This window comes from Oncorhynchus mykiss, chromosome 16, assembly GCF_013265735.2.
Source record: "Oncorhynchus mykiss isolate Arlee chromosome 16, USDA_OmykA_1.1, whole genome shotgun sequence".
Classification (NCBI taxonomy): Eukaryota; Metazoa; Chordata; class Actinopteri; order Salmoniformes; family Salmonidae; genus Oncorhynchus; species Oncorhynchus mykiss.
Window position 1 is genome coordinate 20798240 of NC_048580.1, and position 19103 is coordinate 20817342.

At 42.2% G+C, this 19103-nt stretch overlaps 3 protein-coding genes across 3 annotated transcripts; 2 read left to right on the forward strand and 1 right to left on the reverse strand.

Annotated features, from left to right (window-relative positions):
* Positions 1-1609: 1609 nt before the first annotated feature.
* On the reverse strand, positions 1610-18877 carry LOC110491600 (uncharacterized protein C7orf50 homolog). Its single transcript, XM_021565166.2, has 6 exons — positions 18720-18877; positions 18229-18379; positions 17968-18102; positions 3705-3934; positions 3343-3424; positions 1610-2967 (listed from the first exon to the last, which is right to left on the reverse strand). Exons 2-6 carry the CDS (start codon positions 18361-18363, stop codon positions 2797-2799), a joined length of 753 nt encoding a protein of 250 aa, XP_021420841.1. The 5' UTR covers positions 18364-18379; positions 18720-18877; the 3' UTR covers positions 1610-2796.
* Positions 4845-10973, forward strand: LOC110491596. Its single transcript, XM_021565161.2, has 2 exons — positions 4845-5243; positions 9469-10973. Exons 1-2 carry the CDS (start codon positions 5241-5243, stop codon positions 10516-10518), a joined length of 1053 nt encoding a protein of 350 aa, XP_021420836.2. The 5' UTR covers positions 4845-5240; the 3' UTR covers positions 10519-10973.
* LOC110491597 (G-protein coupled estrogen receptor 1-like) lies at positions 13157-16578 on the forward strand. The gene is made up of 2 exons (XM_021565162.2): positions 13157-14488; positions 14909-16578. The coding sequence occupies exon 2, from the start codon at positions 15167-15169 to the stop codon at positions 16178-16180; it is 1014 nt and encodes a 337-aa protein (XP_021420837.2). The 5' UTR covers positions 13157-14488; positions 14909-15166; the 3' UTR covers positions 16181-16578.
* Positions 18878-19103: the final 226 nt, after the last annotated feature.

The following is a 19103-nucleotide window of genomic DNA, read 5'->3' on the forward strand; positions in this document are numbered from 1 at the left end:
GCCTTCCCCGGCCAAACCCTCCCCTAACCCGGATGACGCTGGGCCAATTGTCCCGATCACAGCCAGTTGTGATACAGCCCGGGATCGAACCAGGGTCTGTAGTGATGCCTCTTGCACTGAGATGCAGTGCCTTAGACTACTGTGCCACTCGGGACCCCAAATGCCAATTATTTTGTCATATGACATTAAAAAGGTGCTTAAACAGGCTTCTTCTTGTAGGCAGTTTACATATTTTCTTATTGTTTAACTGGCGATACGCCATCCCATCTGGTTTGCGCTTAGTGGGACAATAATTTGTTTTTCAACAGGACAATGACCCAACACACCTCCAGGCTGTGTAAGGGCTATTTGACCAAGGACAGTGATGGAGTGCTGCATCAGATGACCTGGCCTCCACAATCACCTGACCTCAACCCAATTTAGATGGTTTGGGATGAGTTGGACCGCAGAGTGAAGGAAAAGCAGCCAACAAGTGCTCAGCATATGTGGGAACTCCTTCAAGACTGTTGGAAAAGCATTCCAGGTGAATGCCAAGAATGTGCAAAGCTGTCAACAAGGCAAAGGGTGGCTACTTTGAAGAATCTAAAATATTAAATATATTTTGATTTGTTTAAAGATGTTGGTTACTACATCATTCCATGTGTTATTTACAATGACTGCCTTCCCCAACCAAACCCTCCCCTAAACTGGATGAAGCTGGGCCAATTGTGCGCTGCCCGTTGTTTCACTATTATTCTACATTGTAGAAAATAGTAAAAATAAAGAGAAACTCTTGAATGAGTTGGTGTGCCAACTTTTGACTGGTACCATCTATATACACACTTTGGACCCCGACATTGTGCATCCTAATATTTCTGTATTTCTTAATTCCATGATTTACTTTTAGATTTGTGTATTTTTTTTTTAGATATTACTGCACTGTTGGAGCTAGGAACACAAGCATTTCGCTACACCCTCAATAACATCTGCTAAACACGTGTATGCGACCAATAAAATTGTATTCGAATTTTGATTTGAGTTTTAACGATGCTCCTACGAAGGTTCTGACGATTAACTTAGCCTTAAAATGCTTTTGGGGAACTGGGCCATGGGCTGATGTGTTTCTCTACTGAACATGTGAGGGATTGTAAGGGACTGTAACTATGCATCCAGCGTCTCTATGGAGTGGAGAATGAAGATGGAAATATGTTATTATACAACAAGCCAAATGAAACTAGTTCAGACACAGGACAACCCTTTCGGCAAGGAAGAGGAATGGTATAAAAAAAAATCAATTAAAGGGAATGTTTCCAATTATGGGGACTGCCAAGGGCTAATTCCTATCTCTGCCATTATTTGGTGGAGGGAAGGATCAGCTATAGCCATCTACACCATATAGACAATTGCTGATAATTAATTCATACTCACCTGATGGCATGGAGTGATGGTCAAACATTGTAATCTAATGCCTGCCTCAGAGCACTCGTTAGTAAAGTTGCATTTGAAAATGATAGCTGGTCTCAGGCAGTTTTCTAAATAACTAAGTGCATCGTTAGATAATTTTTGCCTTCCCACGTGAACTTTATACACAGAAGGATCTAAGCTACAACATATGCGACAATGAAACAAATTTGAGTTTACGCTTTTATATCATTAAACAACTTTTTAGGAAATAGTTTGACAACCCTGTTTGTAAGCTTTTAAGTGATATCAAACTCAACCATTTATATTTTCCAGTGATGTAGACATGGATGTCCTATGGTAGGGTGGGGTATGCAAAATGGATGCAAATCTATGGTAACGTTTATGCTACCCACCTTCTAAAAGGGAAAGGTGGAACTGTTATGCTTCTTATTATACTGGTACAATTGATGCTGGACCGGGCCCTTGTCTCCTCTCGGCATTGATCGCAGTCACAACTGAATTTATTAGCCATTGGCCAAAACACAGGCAGGGGCAAACTGCATACTCAAGAAGTAGTCTTGAAGTAGTCCCAAAAGTTGTATTGGTTGTACTGCAACAGTTAAACAGTGGCTTGATAGCAGTCTAGTGTGCAAGACAACATATATTCTGTATATAGCCAGGCAAACTGTTAAAAAGGCAACATCAGCTCCATCACTGACAGGTCAAACAAACATAGAGGATACAGATGCAGCACAAACAGGCTCATCATCCCCAGCAAGATTAACAATCGGCTTTAGACTGGAGTACTGTGAATGGTTAGAGTCACTATGCATAAGTTCCTGGTTACTGAAATTAGCCTAATTTCAGTTTATGTGACCAAACAAGCAAGTATAGTGTAGAGAATCATTGTACAATCTAAACCGCTGTGAAATAACCAAAAATATTGTATTTTCAGCTGTTGTACAAAACCAAAAACCAAAACTTAAGCACAAGCACATAACAGATCTACTGCTTCTTAGACGAATGACAGATCTATAACTCACATTTCTATGTAAATTTGGTAGCGTTGCCCAAAAAGTTACATATTGCAGCTTTAAATGGCTCATCTACTGGCAAATGACAAGTTTGATTACATGAAACTATGGATATATTTATATTACATCATGTCATAACAAAACATACAGCATCACAATACTTAACAGAAGTGTGAACATAATATGGAATTCATTGGTATCAACATTCCAGCAACCATGGCTGGTTGCCATTTAATTTTGTATACACAGTGAATATACCACACTGCATTAATTGAGGAACCAGCCGATAAGAATCTAGTGAACTGACTATTCCCTTTGAGTGTGGTGGTGGTGCTGTGGTGGTATTTGATTGATCATCTAGAATAATGGTAGTGGTTGGTCAGGAAAGCAGCTGGATGATTTCCCTGGCTCTTTGTATCCTCTGCTGGGCATCTGTGTCCTGTTCCCCCTCCCGCACCAATGTCTCAGCCTTCTGCACGGTGGTGTCCCTGGCCCCCCCACGCAGCCCGTCCAGGTAAGACAGAAGCACAGAGAAGTTCTCATCTGGGATCTGTGGAGACAGAGAATGTGATTTTGTCCTTATGTAAGAAAAGTTACGGCCTCATTGACTTCTTAGGATTTTAAAATAAATAACTACCTAATTAGTATATTATAAAAGGCCATATGTTCTTTTTCAGGTGAAATACAGGTAAGGGTGTCATAACAGGGAGGGAGGGTATTTGCACAGAAAGCCATGTCTGTTAATTGGCAGTTGAAAGGAGACACTCAACACAGATAAGCAACCTCTCCCAACAGGGGGAGCCCTAAGATTGCTCTTTGGGGGTTTAGGTTTGATTACACGCAAGAAAAGTGTTTGTAAAAAGCACAATCAATATCTCATTAGATGGATGAAAAGGGTTTCCACTCAGGTCTTAGGACAGTTTACCTTCTCTGAGTCAAACATGTGCTGTAGTAACCACGTCTGCCTGGTCTTCTGGAACTTCCACTCCTTACGGTTCTCAGCCCAACTGCAAAGATGGAGAAAGACAAAATAGATAAGCCAGAGCTCACCTTCAAGAAAGACCATGCTGTATTTAAGGTTGCAAATAAGCTACATTTTACTGTGATCATCCAGTACTGTAGCAAATTTGATTGCACAGTAGTACTCGATTTGGAATGTGTTTGGGGACATTTATGTCCAACATACAGCAACATCAGCAGTGAAGAGTGCAATAAACAGAAGATATCCGTTTTACTTGAAGTTGCAGTGTGTGGGTGTGATTCATATGGTGCACTCTCCTCACTTACCAGGTAAGGTAGTCTAGCGCCTGTTGGGGAGCAATGGGTTTGGAGGCCTCATTTTTGTCTTCTGTCTTCCCTTCAGCTTTAAGTTGATCCTTTTGCTCCTTTTTCAGAATCTTCTTCATTTTCCTCTCGAGGACTCGTCTCTCCTCTGGACTCAAGTCCTCCTCTCCCTCCATCACTTTATCTTCCTCCTCATCTTCTGCTGCAGCTGGGACTATGATTGGCTTGGGACTCTGCTCAACAAAACCAGAGATGTCTTTTTTTATTCATAAAAATTATTTCATAATGGGATTTTTTTTAAACCACACGGTCATATTTATTATCTCCACAATGTACTGGATAAGATTATTTTTTTTATACTTTTATTGGACTTAACTACATATCAGATTAATTACATATCTCATTCTGCTAAGGGATGGAGGTAAAACATAAGTGAGTGGTGTCTTGCCTCTCAACCTCGCCTCCAGCTGGGCTGAGGCTACTTCCTGTCCCTTGGCTGTTCAAGGGCCATTTCCTGTATCTACAGCAAAGTGAGGCCAGCGAGAGACACATTCTGTAGTTCAATATGGTCAACCGCACCTCAGGTTAAATCGGAAGAGCTCCTTCTCGCATCCTGTCTCTAGCAAAGTGAAAATAAACAGCCTTCCATCACATGCCAATCGTTTACCAATCGTTTGCCAACACATTACTTTTCAATTAAAGAGTCCGTGCAACTTCAGCTGTCTCATTACTGAAATGAAGATCATAGTCCGTGTGAAAGTATATTCAGCCACTTTAAAAGACTAAGGAGTAAGAACATTTCAAGCTGTTAGAACTAAAAGGAGCAAATAGGGAGAGAGCAGAAGAGAAGGTAAGAGAGCAGGGTGTCGATTCAAGCTACAGTGAGACCACAGACACCCTTCAGGCATTTTCCATTTCTGTGTATTTTCAGGGGTGAATCTGACGTACACAGTTTGAAATAAGTCCAGTGAAAATTGTTCCATTGATGCTCAGAGCATTTTCCACTGTGAAAATAAGTAAATTGACCTTCTCCACAGACTTCATTTAAAAACAAAACCATTGCGTTTCACTGAAACACTTTAGGAAAAAGAGGAACTTTGCCTCTCGACACAAGGGTACATGTATCTTTGTACAAGAGAAGATTGATGAATTGAAAAGATGTAGCATTTTGGATTTAGTTTCTTGGAAAAGTAAACCCTATTACTTCCAACAACAAAAAGAGTATTTTCATATGAAACACACAGACACCTTCTCAGACAAACTCAAACAAGGGCCATACTTTTTTATGACTATAGAAACCCACAAGAAACAAGTGTGGGAGGAAAAGATTTTAGATCACGTGGCCACCACGTCATTCTCAGAATATGCTGGCTGGGTGTAGCCAATAAAAATACAACAACCTCTCCACTGAAACCTAAATGACTTGCTCTGTTCGCCTATATCCACGCAACATGCATCAATCTCAGAGAATGAGACTTTAGATCGCCTTGGCAGACTGAGTTACTGAAAATAAACAGAAGACGCCAGCCGAAAGTGAAAATGGTAAGCGGAAACATTTGTTGCTTTGTGTGCAGTGAGTTCCTCCCAACTTGAAGTACTCAAAGCAGGGTATGGGGAGGTCTATGTGGTGATAGTCCACAAACCAATGTCTTCTTAGATACTGTCTATGAGAAATAAGGGACTGGGAGGTTCTCTACACTGCCGAGAGAGCCAACACAGAGCTGGCAGTGTGTCGTTTTTATATGTTGGCAAAAATAGCAATTTCTGCAAAACTGAATGAAAATGGCAACATCTTAGTGTGATGCTCTTTCGGGGACAAAATTGCAAGTGCAGTAAAATGGATTAAATTGAGATGTGTGTAGGCCAGTAACACACAATAGCCCATAAATGTAAAAGTGGAATTATGTTTTTAGTCCTTTTTATAAATGAATTACAAATAAAAAGCTGAAATGTCTTGAGTTAATAAATATTCAACCCCTTTGTTATGTCAAGATTAAATAAGTTCAGGAGTAAAAATGTGCACAACAAGTCATGTAAGTTACATGGACTCTGTGCAAAAATTGTGTTTAACATGATTTTTGAATGACTACCTCATCTTTGTACCCCACAAATACAATTATCTGTAAGGTCCCTCAGTCGAGCAGTGAATTCCAAACACAGAATTAACAGCAAAGACCAGGGAGGTTTTCTAATGCCTTGCAAAGAAGGGCACCTATTGGTATATCAATACAACAAGTCACTACAAAGATATAAGTGTCCTTCCTAACTCAGTTTCCGGAGAGGAAGGAAACCACTTAGGGATTTCACCATAAGGCCAATGGTGACTTTAAAACAGTTACAGAGTTTAATGACTGCGATAGGAGAAAGCTGATGGTGGATCAACAACATTGTAGTTACTCCACAATACTAACCTAAATGACTGTGTGAAAACAAGGAAGCCTGTACAGAATACAAATATTTCAAAACATGCATCCTGTTTACAATAAGGCACTAAAGTAAAACTGCCAAAAATCTGGCAAAGAAATTAACTTCATGTCCTGAATACAAAGCGTTATGTTTGGGGAAAATTCAACACAACCTGCGTTTAAATTTGAGACGATCCTGCACCACTCAGTTTTGGACTGTTTTGTTCCGGGAACCCATTTGCAAGGATCCGGCACCTTTCTTCCCATGAAAAATTCATTTTCACAGTTTGCAATGTCAAAGTTATAATTAAAGCAATCAGAGGTAATTCAAGTTACCTCTGTAGATCTCCTACTACCTAAATAACGTAAATGTGAAATCGTGCCTGATATTTTCAGAATGAACTTGGACCGGCCTCGGTTTATGCAACATCGCAGCCTATAGACCAACGCGTGGCCATTGCTGTGGTGAGAGAGAAGCGCCTCTGTATCTCTCAGAAATAGAACGACATTAACTTTATATGATCTCTCTCCCACTCTCTGATAAGACATGAGGCTGCAACTCTGCTCTCTCCAGCGTTGCATTTCATAATTTCCTTATAGAACCATAGCAACGATGCTAGAGGTGACATAACACCCCATATAAATTGAAATACATTAGCCAAAGTTATATAGAATTACTGCGGTTTGTTCAGAAATAAATGAAATATTTCAGAAGACTACACCAGGAGTAAGTCTATCATTTATATAATCATATATAATAATCATCTATTGCCTAGCTGTGGATTGTGCGTAGCCCAATCAAAAGGCATGCCTACAGTTGGGAACGTGCGGCAAATCGGTCAGTGAGCAGCATTCAAACAAAACAGGCCTTTTGCAATATTTCAACGGCATTGTTTTACAAAGTAAAACGAGAGAGGCTTCAGCCATCGACGGTGAGTGAGATGCGCATCGTTGGGTGAGTCGGTGAAACTGGAAATCGTTTTTACACACCTAGGTCTAGGCTATTGATGTATTCAAGACAAGGTTGTTTTTCTTGAGCTCGGATTCTCAGTTTGTCAGTGTCAAAGTAGGCTGTTCGATCATTCCAATCATTTGTGAGGTATTAAAAAAAAAAAAAAAAAGCTGCTCAAATCTTAAGTAATCTAAAATTATATAGAATTGAGTGAAATTAGTCTATAACAAGGCACTTCAAATCGGCTTGAAAATCTATGGCAAGACTTGAAAACGGCTGTGTAGCAATGATCAACTACCAACTTGACAGAGCTTGAATAATTTAAAAGAATGTGCAAATATTGTACAATCCAGGTGTGTAAAGCTCTTAGGAGACTTACCCAGAAATACTCACTGCTGATTCTAACATGTATTGACTCAGGGGTGTAAATACTCATGTAAATGAGATTTCTGTATTTCAATTTTTAAAAATTAAGAACAAATTCTAAAAACATGTTTTCACTGTCTTTATGTCATTAACATGTGTGGGTGTGAAACAAAATATGTATTTCATAAAATGTTGAATTCAGGCTGTAACAACAAAATGTTTAATAAGTCCAGGGGTATGAATAATTTCTGAAGGCACTGTAGCTGGTTAAAGCATTGAACCGACTTAATAAACTGTCTTTCAAAGATAATTCGTTAAAAAAAATCCTAATAACTTCACAGATCTTCATTGTAAAGGGTTTAAACACTGTTTCCCATGCTTTTTCAACGAACCAGAAACAATTAATGAAAATACACCCAAAAATACACCCGTTAAGACACTAACAGCTTACAGACGGTAGGCAATTAAGGTCACAGTTATAAAAACTTAGGACACTAAAGACGCCTTTCTACTGACTCTGAAAAACACCAAAAGAAAGATGCCCAGGGTCCCTGCTCATCTGCATGCTGCAAGGAGGCATGAGGACTGCAGATGTGGCCAGGGCAATAAATTGCAACGTCCGTTCTGTGAGACGCTTAAGACAGCGCTACCGGGAAACAGGGAGGACAGCTGATCGTCCTTGCAGTGGCAGACCACGTGTAACAACACCCACACAGGATCGGTACATCCGAACATCACACCTGCGGGACAGGTACAGGATGGCAACAACAGGCCGAGTTACACCAGGAACGCACAATCCCTCCATCAGTGCTCAGACTGTCCGCAATAGGCTGAGAGAGGCTGGACTGAGGGATGGTAGGCCTGTTGTAAGGCAGGTCCTGGCAACAACGTCGCCTATGGGCACAAACCCACCGTCGCTGGACCAGACAAGACTGGCAAAAATGTGCTCTTCACTGGCGAGTCACGGTTTTGTCTCACCAGGGATGATGGTCGGATTCGCGTTTATCGCCGAAGGAATGAGCGTTACACTGAGGCCTGTACTCTGAAGCGAGAAGGATTTGGAGGTGGAGGGTCCGTCATGGTCTGGGGCGGTGTCACAGCATCATCGGACTGAGCTTGTTGTCATTGCAGGCAATCTCAACGCTGTGTGTTACAGGGAAGACATCCTCCTCCCTCATGTGGTACCCTTCCTGCAGGCTCATCCTGACATGACCCTCCAGCATGACAATGCCACCAGCCATACTGCTCACTCTGTGCGTGATTTCCTGCAAGACAGGAACGTCAGTGTTCTGTCATGGCCAGCGAAGAGCCTGGATCTCAATCCCATTGAGCACGTCTGGGACCTGTTGGATCGGAAGGTGAGGGCTACGGCCATTCCCCCCGGAAACTTGCAGGTGCCTTGGTGGAAGAGTGGGGTAACATCTCACAGCAAAAACTGGCAAATCTGGTGCAGTCCAGGAGGAGGAGATGCACTGCGGTACTTAATGCAGCTGGTGGCCACACCAGACACTGACTGTTACTGTTACTTTTGATTTTGACCCCCCCCCCCTTTGTTCAGGCACACATTATTCCATTTCTGTTAGTCACGTCTGTGGAACTTGTTCAGTTTGTCTCTCAGTTTCTGAATCTTATGTTCATACAATGTTCATCATTTACACGTTAAGTTTGCTGAAAATAAACACAGTTGACAGTGAGAGGACATTTATTTTTTTGCTGAGTTCATAACTCCTCTGGATACCAGTCCAAACGCATTCAGTAACACCCTGTGAAAGCACACATGGCTTCTGACACCGGTTTTGATATTTCTTCATATCTATAAATTTCAGCAACTCTTCATTTGGTGTGCCTGTATTGGCATTGTTTATAATGTCGTCTTTGGTGTGTAACTGCAGAAACAAAGTAACTTGCTCAGTGACTGAACATTAGATGGTGATGTTATAACTGGAACAGTGTTGTGTAATCTCATCAATGAAAATTGGATTGCGTACTCACTTATTGTTCTAAATTGCCATGTGTTCTTTTTTCCCCCCTCATTGGACACAAGGCAAATCAAACAGACTTTCTGCCCCAGACTGAGATGAGCACCGACATGCAACCCTTCAACACCACCTCAACATCCAGCCCCTTCAACACCTCAGACTTCATTGCCAAAATCGCAGCCAACGACCTGACATCCAGGGCCAACTACGTCTATGCGCTCTGTGCTGTGCTGGGCTTGGCCTCGGCGTGCATTCTACTCTACGCCTTAATTCGGTCCTACAGAGCCCAGAGGTACCTGGCCTGGCTGGACTCCCTGCTCTGGGCCTTTTCCAGCTCCCAGCTCCTTCTCTTGCTCCTCTCCCTCTCTTCCGTAGCACACCGGCCCAGCTACCTGGTGACCACACACATCGGCTGTGCTGCGCTCGCCTTCACCGTCAACATGGCATCCCTCTGCGGGCTGTTGCTCCTCGTGTTCATGGGATACGCACTGACCTTCGACACCCCAACTCACACCCTGCTGAAGAGGCCTGGGGTCTGTGTGGCTCTGGTGCTTCTGGTTTCTATCCTGTGCTCCTTGGTGCTGGCCAGACTCAGAGGCCCCTCCAAGGAACTGCATTTGGAGGGCATATGTATTATAGACCCAACTGAGGCAGGAAGGTCTTATGCCATGGCGAAGCTTTGTCTGGGGTGCCTAATTCCCTACCTCCTCCTTCTGGGGCTCCTGACAGGCGGCTGCGTCCGCCAATGGAAATCCAGCAGCCGGTTCCTCTCCGGATCAGAGGAAGGTCCGGTGTTCCTGGCAGTGGCTGTGGTGATATTTGTATGTCAGCTATTCCATGGCATTGTGCTGGTAAGGGGGGCAGGGATGCAGCAGGCTGGTGATTTCAGCTATCGCGAGAGAGCATTCATGCACGTGTCCGAGTTTGTGATGTTCTCTGGGAGTTGTGTGTGTCTAGTGTTAGTGCTCCTGCTGCATAGGCCGTGCAGGGAAAGCCTTCTGGAGGTGACCAGGCAACTCCGCGACTGCTGCCGGGGCCTGGGGGGCCGACAGACCCACAGACACATCATGGCCCCCCATATTGAGATCGCTGACACTCAGGACTATAACCCTTAGGTCAATAACCATCTCAGACATTCTGGATTCAGGAATATTATGCCTTTTTTAAGACCGTCAAATCTATCCTTATAAACGTTGATTCATATATATTAGAAGCTGACAGCAGAGAACTTAAAAGCAAGGATACAATCTGAAAGGTTAGTTGCTGATCGTTTACATTTAATTTTGGCTTGAATTTGAAGACTGTAAATAGTGTTACTCAGACAGTTTTGTTTTCCAATGTACTTTTTGTAACCTTTTCAATGTAATGATTCTAATCTTATTTCATGTATGATCAGCGTACTGTTACTTCACCAACCAACTGACTTTTGTTTATGAAAACTTTTTTTCCCGGCAAATCGAACGATGTCTGTACAATTCATTGGTGACTTTTGCAATATGATGATAGTGAAATTGCAAACGAAGAAGAGTAAAACAAAGTTGTGCAATGACAAATAAACCATGAACAATAATTGGAAAGACTATTTCTACTAATTCAACTGACATGTGCTACTGTTTCTGCACTTAAGACTTGCTATTTGACACACAACACTTCCAAGAAACAGACAGTGGCGGTGTTTGCATAAACATGTTTTACACAAAAACCCATTCAAACTCAATGTCACAATATGATGACTGAAGTGGGAAAACACCTTACATAGGAAATACAGTGCATTTGGAAAGTATTCAGACCTTTCCTTTTACCACATTTTGTTACGTTACAGACTTATTCTAAAATTGATTCAATTATATATTTTTTGACATCAATCTACACACAAAACCCCATAATGACAAAGCAAAAAACGGTTTTAGACAATTTTGAAAATGTATTACAAATAAAAAAAAACTGAAATAGCTGATTTACATAAGTATTCTGAGCCTTTGGTATAAGCCTCGAAAATGAGCTCAGGTGCATCATCCTGTTTCCATTGATCATCCTTGAGATGTTTCTACAACTTGGAGTCCACCTGTGGTAAATTAAATCGATTAGATTAAATGATGATTTGCAAAGGCACACACCTGTCTATAGAAGGTCCCACAGTTGACAGTGCATGTCAAAGCGAAAACCAAGCCATGAGGTCAAAGGAATTGTCCATAGAGCTCCGAGACAGGATTGTGTCGAGGCACAGATCTGGGGAAGGGTACCAAAACATTTCTGCAACATTGAAGGTCCCCAAGAACACAGTGGCCTCCATCATTCTTAAACCACGACTCTTCCTAGAGCTGGCCACCCGGCCAAACTGAGCAATCGGGGGAGAAGGGCTTTGGTCAGGGAAGTGACCAAGAACCCGATGATCACTCTGACAGAGCTCCAGAGTTCCTCTGTGGATATGGGAGAACCTTCCAGAAGGACAACCATCTCTGCAGAACTCCACAAATCAGGCCCTTATGGTAGAGTGGCCAGACGGAGCCCACTCCTCAGTAAAAGGTACATGACAGCCTGCTTGGAGTTTCTCAAAAGGCACCAAAAAAAGACTCAGGCCATTAGAAACTAGATTCTCTGGTCTGATGAAACCAAGATTGAACTCTTTGGCCTGAATGCCAAGCGTCACATCTGGAGGAAACCTGGCACTATCCCTACGGTGAAGTATGGTGATGGCAGCATCATGCTTTGGGGATGTTCTTCAGCGGCAGGGACTGGGAGACTAGTCAGGATCAAGGGAAAGATGAACAGAGCAAAGTACAGAGCGGTCCTTGATGAAAACCTTATGTAAATGTGATTTCTCAATTTTTATAAAATGTGCAAAATATTATACAAATCTGTTTTTGCTTCGTCATTATGGAGCAATGTGTGTAGATTGATGAGGGGAAAAAACAATTTAATACATTTTAGAATAAGGCTGTAACATAACAAAATGTGGAAAAACTCAAGGGGTCTGAATACTTTCCAAATGCAGTGTATTTACTAAAGGAATATATTAAAGAGAAGCTTGCCAAAACATTGGTGTAAGTTTCTTTTGGACTGGATATAGTTCATGCATCCTTAGGTAGTAATCAGTAGTGTGATGAAGAAAATGTCAAATCTTAGCAGCCAGGGGCTTCCTATTCATAGATGGCAGAGACTCACCTGAAAATGGATTGACAAACTCAGATACATTTAAATACAGAGCTCACAAGAACATTTCCAACAGTGAAAACATGTCCTTAAGTTGTTGTGTTGAGTAGGTGATGGCATAACTTTATATAGGGGAGAGTGGGTTAAGTTGAGCCAAAGAGTTAATTGAGCCATGCCTTGTTTCTAGGAAGCCATAAACAAAATGGAGTCTGAAGGAAGAAACCACATGGAGAGGTAAGCAAGTTTAGTCCAAAATGATTTTCAGAAAGTCAAATTAATTGGTGTTATGAGTTTCATGATGCTTGTATTGTTTTATAACATCAGTTGGGGTCTCTATAAGCTACAAGGTAGCCTAGTGGTTAGAGCATTGGGCCAGTAATTGAAAGGTTGCTAGATCAAATCCTCGAACTGACAAGGTAAAAATCTTTGGTTCTGCCCCTGAACAAGGCAGTTAACCCACTGTTCCTAGGCCGTCATTGTAAATAAGAAATTCTTAACTGACTTGCCTAGTTAAATGTTTAAAAATGGAGGTTAAGTCTAGCATGAAAGTGCATCCTTGTAGCTGTGTGGACTAATATGGTAAAAATGTTTGTCTTGGGGTAAGTTGGTCACCGTACTAATGATACAATTTTGTCCGTTTTATGCACACTATTATTGCAATGTGTCATGGATATGAACAACAAAAAAATTGTGCATTTTTATTGTTACAGAGCAGACGTCATCATGCACTAGGTATAAAAACGTAAAACAAGCAAAAGTCTAGCCCCCCTTGTGGTTCTTGAGAGAGCAGCGACAGGAAGTGAGAGAAGGGGAGAAAGTACATTCGAGTAGCAGCAAAGGGATACAACTTCTAACTGAATGACACTGAAGAGGAACATTGACAAAATAAAATGAACATGCACCTGCGTGAAAGAGGATATGATAGAGTAGCAGGGTCTTATCTGATCTCACTGATCAGTTTTATGGGTTTATTTGTGTCAAATGCAGAGAACGTGGCCATGAATTGGCACATCGAAATAAAATCCATGTCCCAGACAACTGGTGAAGAAATGGAAGGGTAAGTGATATTGAACATAAATGTATGCCTACATTCAGGTATAGATCTAAAATATACCACACCCCCATTCCATGAATTAAACTTTGACCTACCACTACCATCACAGACAACCGCCATCCACTTACCCCGAGGTGGCTCAACTTACCCTGTCCCTATGCCCTTACCCCATACACAGAGACCCCTTATTGGACAAGCTGTTATCAAAACTGTTATGTTTACATTAAATCTTATTATTTCCAGGGATACACAACATCCTGAAATATATGTAGATATGTTAGAAATAACTGTTTCCCTTGACGTTGAATGTAAAAAATGGCTCAACATTCCCTACTTTCCACCACAGCATACCAGTTCTGCCATCCATCTTGTTTTGTGTAAATATGAGGCAGTTTCCAGAGTTTCCCCATAAGTTACCCATACCCAGTGACTCCCTTATTTATATATTTGAACATTCTACATAATGATCCACCCTTCGTGCATGGATGATTATACTTGAATAAAAATTCCTTCCATAGAGCAAAAAACAGTAAAACTGTGTGAAAAATCATGAAGAATCAGTCTCAAGTAACAGAAAACAGTAAAACCGTGAAAAATCAGTCTCAAGTAACAGAAAACAGTAAAGAAGACCGGCTATAGCTGAGGACAACACGAGAGAGAGAGAGAGAGAGGACTGTTTGCATACATCTCTATCTTACGCTGAGGAGCGGGTGACGTCAAATGACTTGGGGGATGAGCAAGTAAAGAAAGTCTACACAGCCTCAGTCGTTGGAAGCTAATGAGAATTGATTGGTGATTGTTGTTAAACCTCTACACTGAGTGAGAAAGATCTCGACATGAGCATTCTGGTAATGAAAACAACACAGGAAGTCAACAATGTAAGTTTGCTTTTCCTCTTACCTCGCCCTCTAAAGGGCAAGTGCTTCAGACTGGCTCTCTCTTATATGGTAAAGATATTGCCATAGAAATGTCCTCATCAGCCACTGTACAGGTAGTGTGCGGTTCCAGTTACCTTTGTTCCAAAATGTTTACTACTGCATCATTTTCATGCGTTCATTTATGGTTGTTCACACATCCGCAAGAACGAAGGACAAATCTTCTCAGATAAATAATAAGTAATTATTTGTTGTTGTTGTTACTTCAACCAACTGAAGGGCACTGATACTACTGCACTTTTGGAGCTAGGAGCACAAGCATTTCGCTACACCCGCAATAACATCTGATAAATATATGTGTATGTGACCAATAAAATTGGATTTATTTGAGTTGACACATTTCATTATTTATCCCCTTCCTAGCACCGTGAGTGAGCCATCAACCCTTCAACCTGAACCAAGAGAGTGCGTTTCTAAAAAGCACTTTTTGACTATGTGTCCAAACGCCAACACACCTTCGAGTGAGAAACAAAGAGTCTCTTAGCAGTGGTCATTATTGATGTGCGATTTTTACCTGGCAACAACTCCTTGATACCCCATCGTAAATGACAACTTGGGGCTAGAGTTCAACTGCAGGCTCAAAATGACAGCTTGTAACTTTTGACACAGACAGACAATGACATGGAGGTGCGCGCGTACATGGACTATCCCGTTGCGATTAATAGCAACGTCACAGAGCAGTTGAATGGCTCCTCAGCCACTTCCTCTGGGCTGGCAGGAGAGGAACCTGACCACTACCAGCATTACACCATCAGCGTCTTCCTCTCCTGCCTCTACACAATCTTCCTTTTCCCCGTGGGCTTCATCGGGAACGTCCTCATCCTGGCCGTCAACCTGAGCCACAGGGGCCGCATGACCGCCCCCGACCTTTACTTTGTCAACCTGGCGGCTGCCGACCTGGTCCTGGTGGCTGACTCCCTGATCGAGGTGTTCAACCTTAGCGAGCACTACTATGACATAGCTGCCCTGTGCACCTTCATGGCCCTGTTCCTGCAGGTCAACATGTACAGCAGCGTCTTCTTCCTGACCTGGATGAGCTTTGACCGGTTTGTGGTGCTGGCGGGCTCAATGAGTCTGGGCAGAAGCATGCCCCGGGCCCGTCTGACCTGCTGCCTGATCTGGGTGACCTCCGCCCTGCTCACCCTGCTGCCCTTCACCGTGGCCCAGGTGCAGCACGCTGGGGAGCTCCACTTCTGCTTCGCGAACGTATCCCAGATCCAGTGGTTGGAGGTTACGCTGGGCTTCCTGCTGCCCTTCTGCGTGCTGGGCCTCTGCTACTGGAGGATTGCCCTGGTTCTGGTGAGCGCTCAAAGGGAGCACAGTGGGCTGCAGCGGCGGCCACAGAAGCGGAAGGCTTTGAGGATGATTTCTGCGGCCGTGCTGGTGTTCTTTGCCTGCTGGTTACCGCAGAACATGTTTGTCAGCGTGCACCTGCTTAGAGGCGATGTGGATGGAACGCTGTGGCATGACTACCCTCTGACGGCCCACATGGTCAACCTGGCTGCCTTCTCCAACAGCTGTCTCAACCCCCTGGTCTACAGCTTCCTGGGGGAGACCTTCCAGGACAAGCTAAGGAGCTTCATCAAGGAAAACATCAGCTGGGCCAAGTTAGACAGCTGCTGCTGGAGTAGCTAGCCCCTCTAGCCTACCCACTGCAAGCTCCTGCCCCCATCCCATACTTAAAAGTACAAGTCCCACCACACAACCTCTCCAACGCTCCTGCTGCCTCTACAAACCAGCCATCCATCCTTCAAATCAAAACTCACCAACATACGTGTGCCCTGGACAGCTAAGTGGTGTGTCTGATTTCAATCACTTTTTGACCTCACTCCTTTTGACTTAAATCTTTCCATAGATAGTTTTGTGTATATATAATGTATGTGGACACCCCTTCAAATGAGTGGATTCGGCTATTTCAGCCACACTGTTGCTGACAGGTCTATAAAGTCAGGCACACCGCCACGCAATCTCCACAGACAAACATTGGCAGTAGAATAGCTTTACTGAAGAGCTCAGTGACTTTCAATGTGGCACAGTCATAGGATGCCACCTTTCCAACAAGTCAGTTGGTCAAATGTTTGTCCTGCTAGAGCTGCCCCGGTCAACTGTACGTGCTGTTATTGTGAAGTGGAAACGTCTAGGAGCAACAACGGCTCAGCCGCTCACAGCTCACAGAATGGGACCAGTGCGTAGCGTGTAAAAATCGTCTGTCCTCGGTTGCAACACTCACGACCGAGTTCCAAACTGCCTCTGGAAACAAAGTCAGCACAAGGAATGTTCGTCGGAAGCTGCATGAAGTGTGTTTCCATGGCCGAGCAGCAGCACGATTCTGTGCTTCCAACATTGTGGCAACTGTTTCTGGAAGGACCTTTCCTGTTTCAGCATGACAATGCCGCCCTGCATTGTCAAAGTAAGGTCCATACGGAAATGGTTTGTTGAGATCGGTGTGGAAGAACTTGACTGGCCTGCACAGAGCCCTGACCTCAAGCCAATCGAACACCTTTGGAATGAATTGGAATGCCAACTGCTTACCAGGCCTGAGTTCAGTGCCCGAACTCACTACTGCTCATGGCTGAATGGAAGCTTACAAACAGGGTTGTCAAACTATTTTCTTAAAAAAATATATATTTATTGTCATTTTAAACTTTAACGTCTAAAAAAAGCTTAAACTCTGATTTTCCTCATTGTCGCATATTTTATAGTTTAGACCCATTTTAGATCATCTCCACCATCGGTTGAGACAGCATACTCTTGAATATAAGGGTGGGTGTCATTTCAATCATAGAAATAGAATGGATATATATATCCCTTCAGACCACTACAATTGAGCTAGTACATCATTGAAATTAAATATAAATTGACATTTAGAACTTCCAATTACTACCACAAAAATGGGTGCCTGTCCACCCATCGTCAAATGTCTACTTAAATGGAAATGTATATTCTATTATCTTTATTTCTATGATTCCAACAGGTTTCCTAGAGAAGATTGAAGGTGTAATTTAAAACTGATATTCCCATTCAAATAAACATTCTCTGATGTGTAGACCTCCAACCATCTTTGTGCTACCATTTGAAAGTAAAAATGTTTAACTTGTATTCCCATTTTAGAACATTTATCAGCAAAAACATGACACCCACCACCCTGTATTGAAGGGCATGCTGTGTCTCAACTGATGGCGAGCACAACAAAAATACCTCAGATGATGTAAAATAGGGTCTAACCTACAACATAAGCAAAATGAGAAACAGAGTGTTCAGATATCTCATAATTATAAAAATATATAATTCTGATCACTTACATGGGAAAAAATGTGTAGAAAGCTTTGTCTGTGTGTGTGTGTGGCCCCATCTAGTGGTGTCACCATACAAAAATTTTTCTGTAAATTAAATGAATAAAGCAGGAATATATAGCAGTTTACCCCAGTAGTTTTGTTTTTCTTCTTCCGCTTCTTTTCCTTCTGTGCATCATCTGCTTGTTGTTTGTGTTTCCTTGAATTTGTCACCACGTCCTCTGAAGTGTTCTTTGACAATGTGGGGACTGGTATAGGAGCCTCCTTGGAATGTGCAAGACCTTATTTTAATATCTCATCATGATGAGCTCAGCTTACAAGAAATGACATATGCCTCTATGCAATCTTTTTTAAATTGTAAAATCCCCATATTACTGTTACCATACTTGCCTCAATGTCAGTATTTTTCCTTTTCTTTTTCACTTTGCTTTCGTCAATGCAGACATCTCTCTCATTTGAATTCAACTTCATCCTTTTGCACCCACTTCTTTTGGGATCTGATTCACATGATTTACTCTTTGCCATGATAGCCAACTTGTTCCTGAAACATAATTGCACAGTTAGCTAGCGTCACAGTACAGTGTCAGACAATGGGCATACTGACATATCTGTCAAGGTAAAAGTCATGACTCTCATATGACGTTTAGCTACAATTTTACTTTGAAAACTAGCTCATTATTACTAACTATGACACTTGCACTGACTAGTTAGCTAGCTATTGTAACGTTAGCTATCAACAGTGCTAATTACACCACACTAACGTTATAAGCTTGCCATTTAGTTTCAGCATATTTGACATGCTTTATTGCTTCATGTTAGAAAAAATGACAGCAGGTTACATTCAAAAGATGTTAATAACTTACTAATAAGAATAAACTTACTGTAACAGAATAATTGTACTCGCGTTGACCTCAGCAGCATGAACACCAACATGCGTTTTGTGAATCAGGAAGTTTTGTCGCTTAGCTTGTTGTGATTGGTCAAATAGTAATTTCAGTTCGGTGATTGGTGATTTGAGATTAGTTATGTTCCTAAGTGTGCTGGGACTTGTAGTCTCAAGGTGAATGTTCTTGCAATTTCAATAGATGACGGTAGATGACAATATTGTCCAACATTTTATGCAAGCACAGTATATTGCATTTGTGATCTTTAGCATTTAGGATTATAGTATAAAATTCAAGGCCTCTTTGCTCTTTCTCTCCTAGACAACGGCTTTTATTTTATTTTTTATTTTGCAAAGGGTAAAGTCTACAAAACGCAGTTCA

Excerpts from the sequence above, each read along its gene's own strand:
- LOC110491597 (XM_021565162.2), top strand. The coding sequence starts at position 15,167 with ATGGAGGTGCGCGCGTACATGGACTATCCCGTTGCGATTAATAGCAAC.
- LOC110491600 (XM_021565166.2), bottom strand. The coding sequence starts at position 18,363 with ATGGCAAAGAGTAAATCATGTGAATCAGATCCCAAAAGAAGTGGGTGC. Across the intron at positions 3,935-17,967 it reads AGAAAAACAAAACTACTGGG|AGTCCCAAGCCAATCATAGT; the intron begins GTAAACTGCTAT and ends TTTGTTGAGCAG. Across the intron at positions 3,425-3,704 it reads GCGCTAGACTACCTTACCTG|TTGGGCTGAGAACCGTAAGG; the intron begins GTAAGTGAGGAG and ends CCATCTTTGCAG.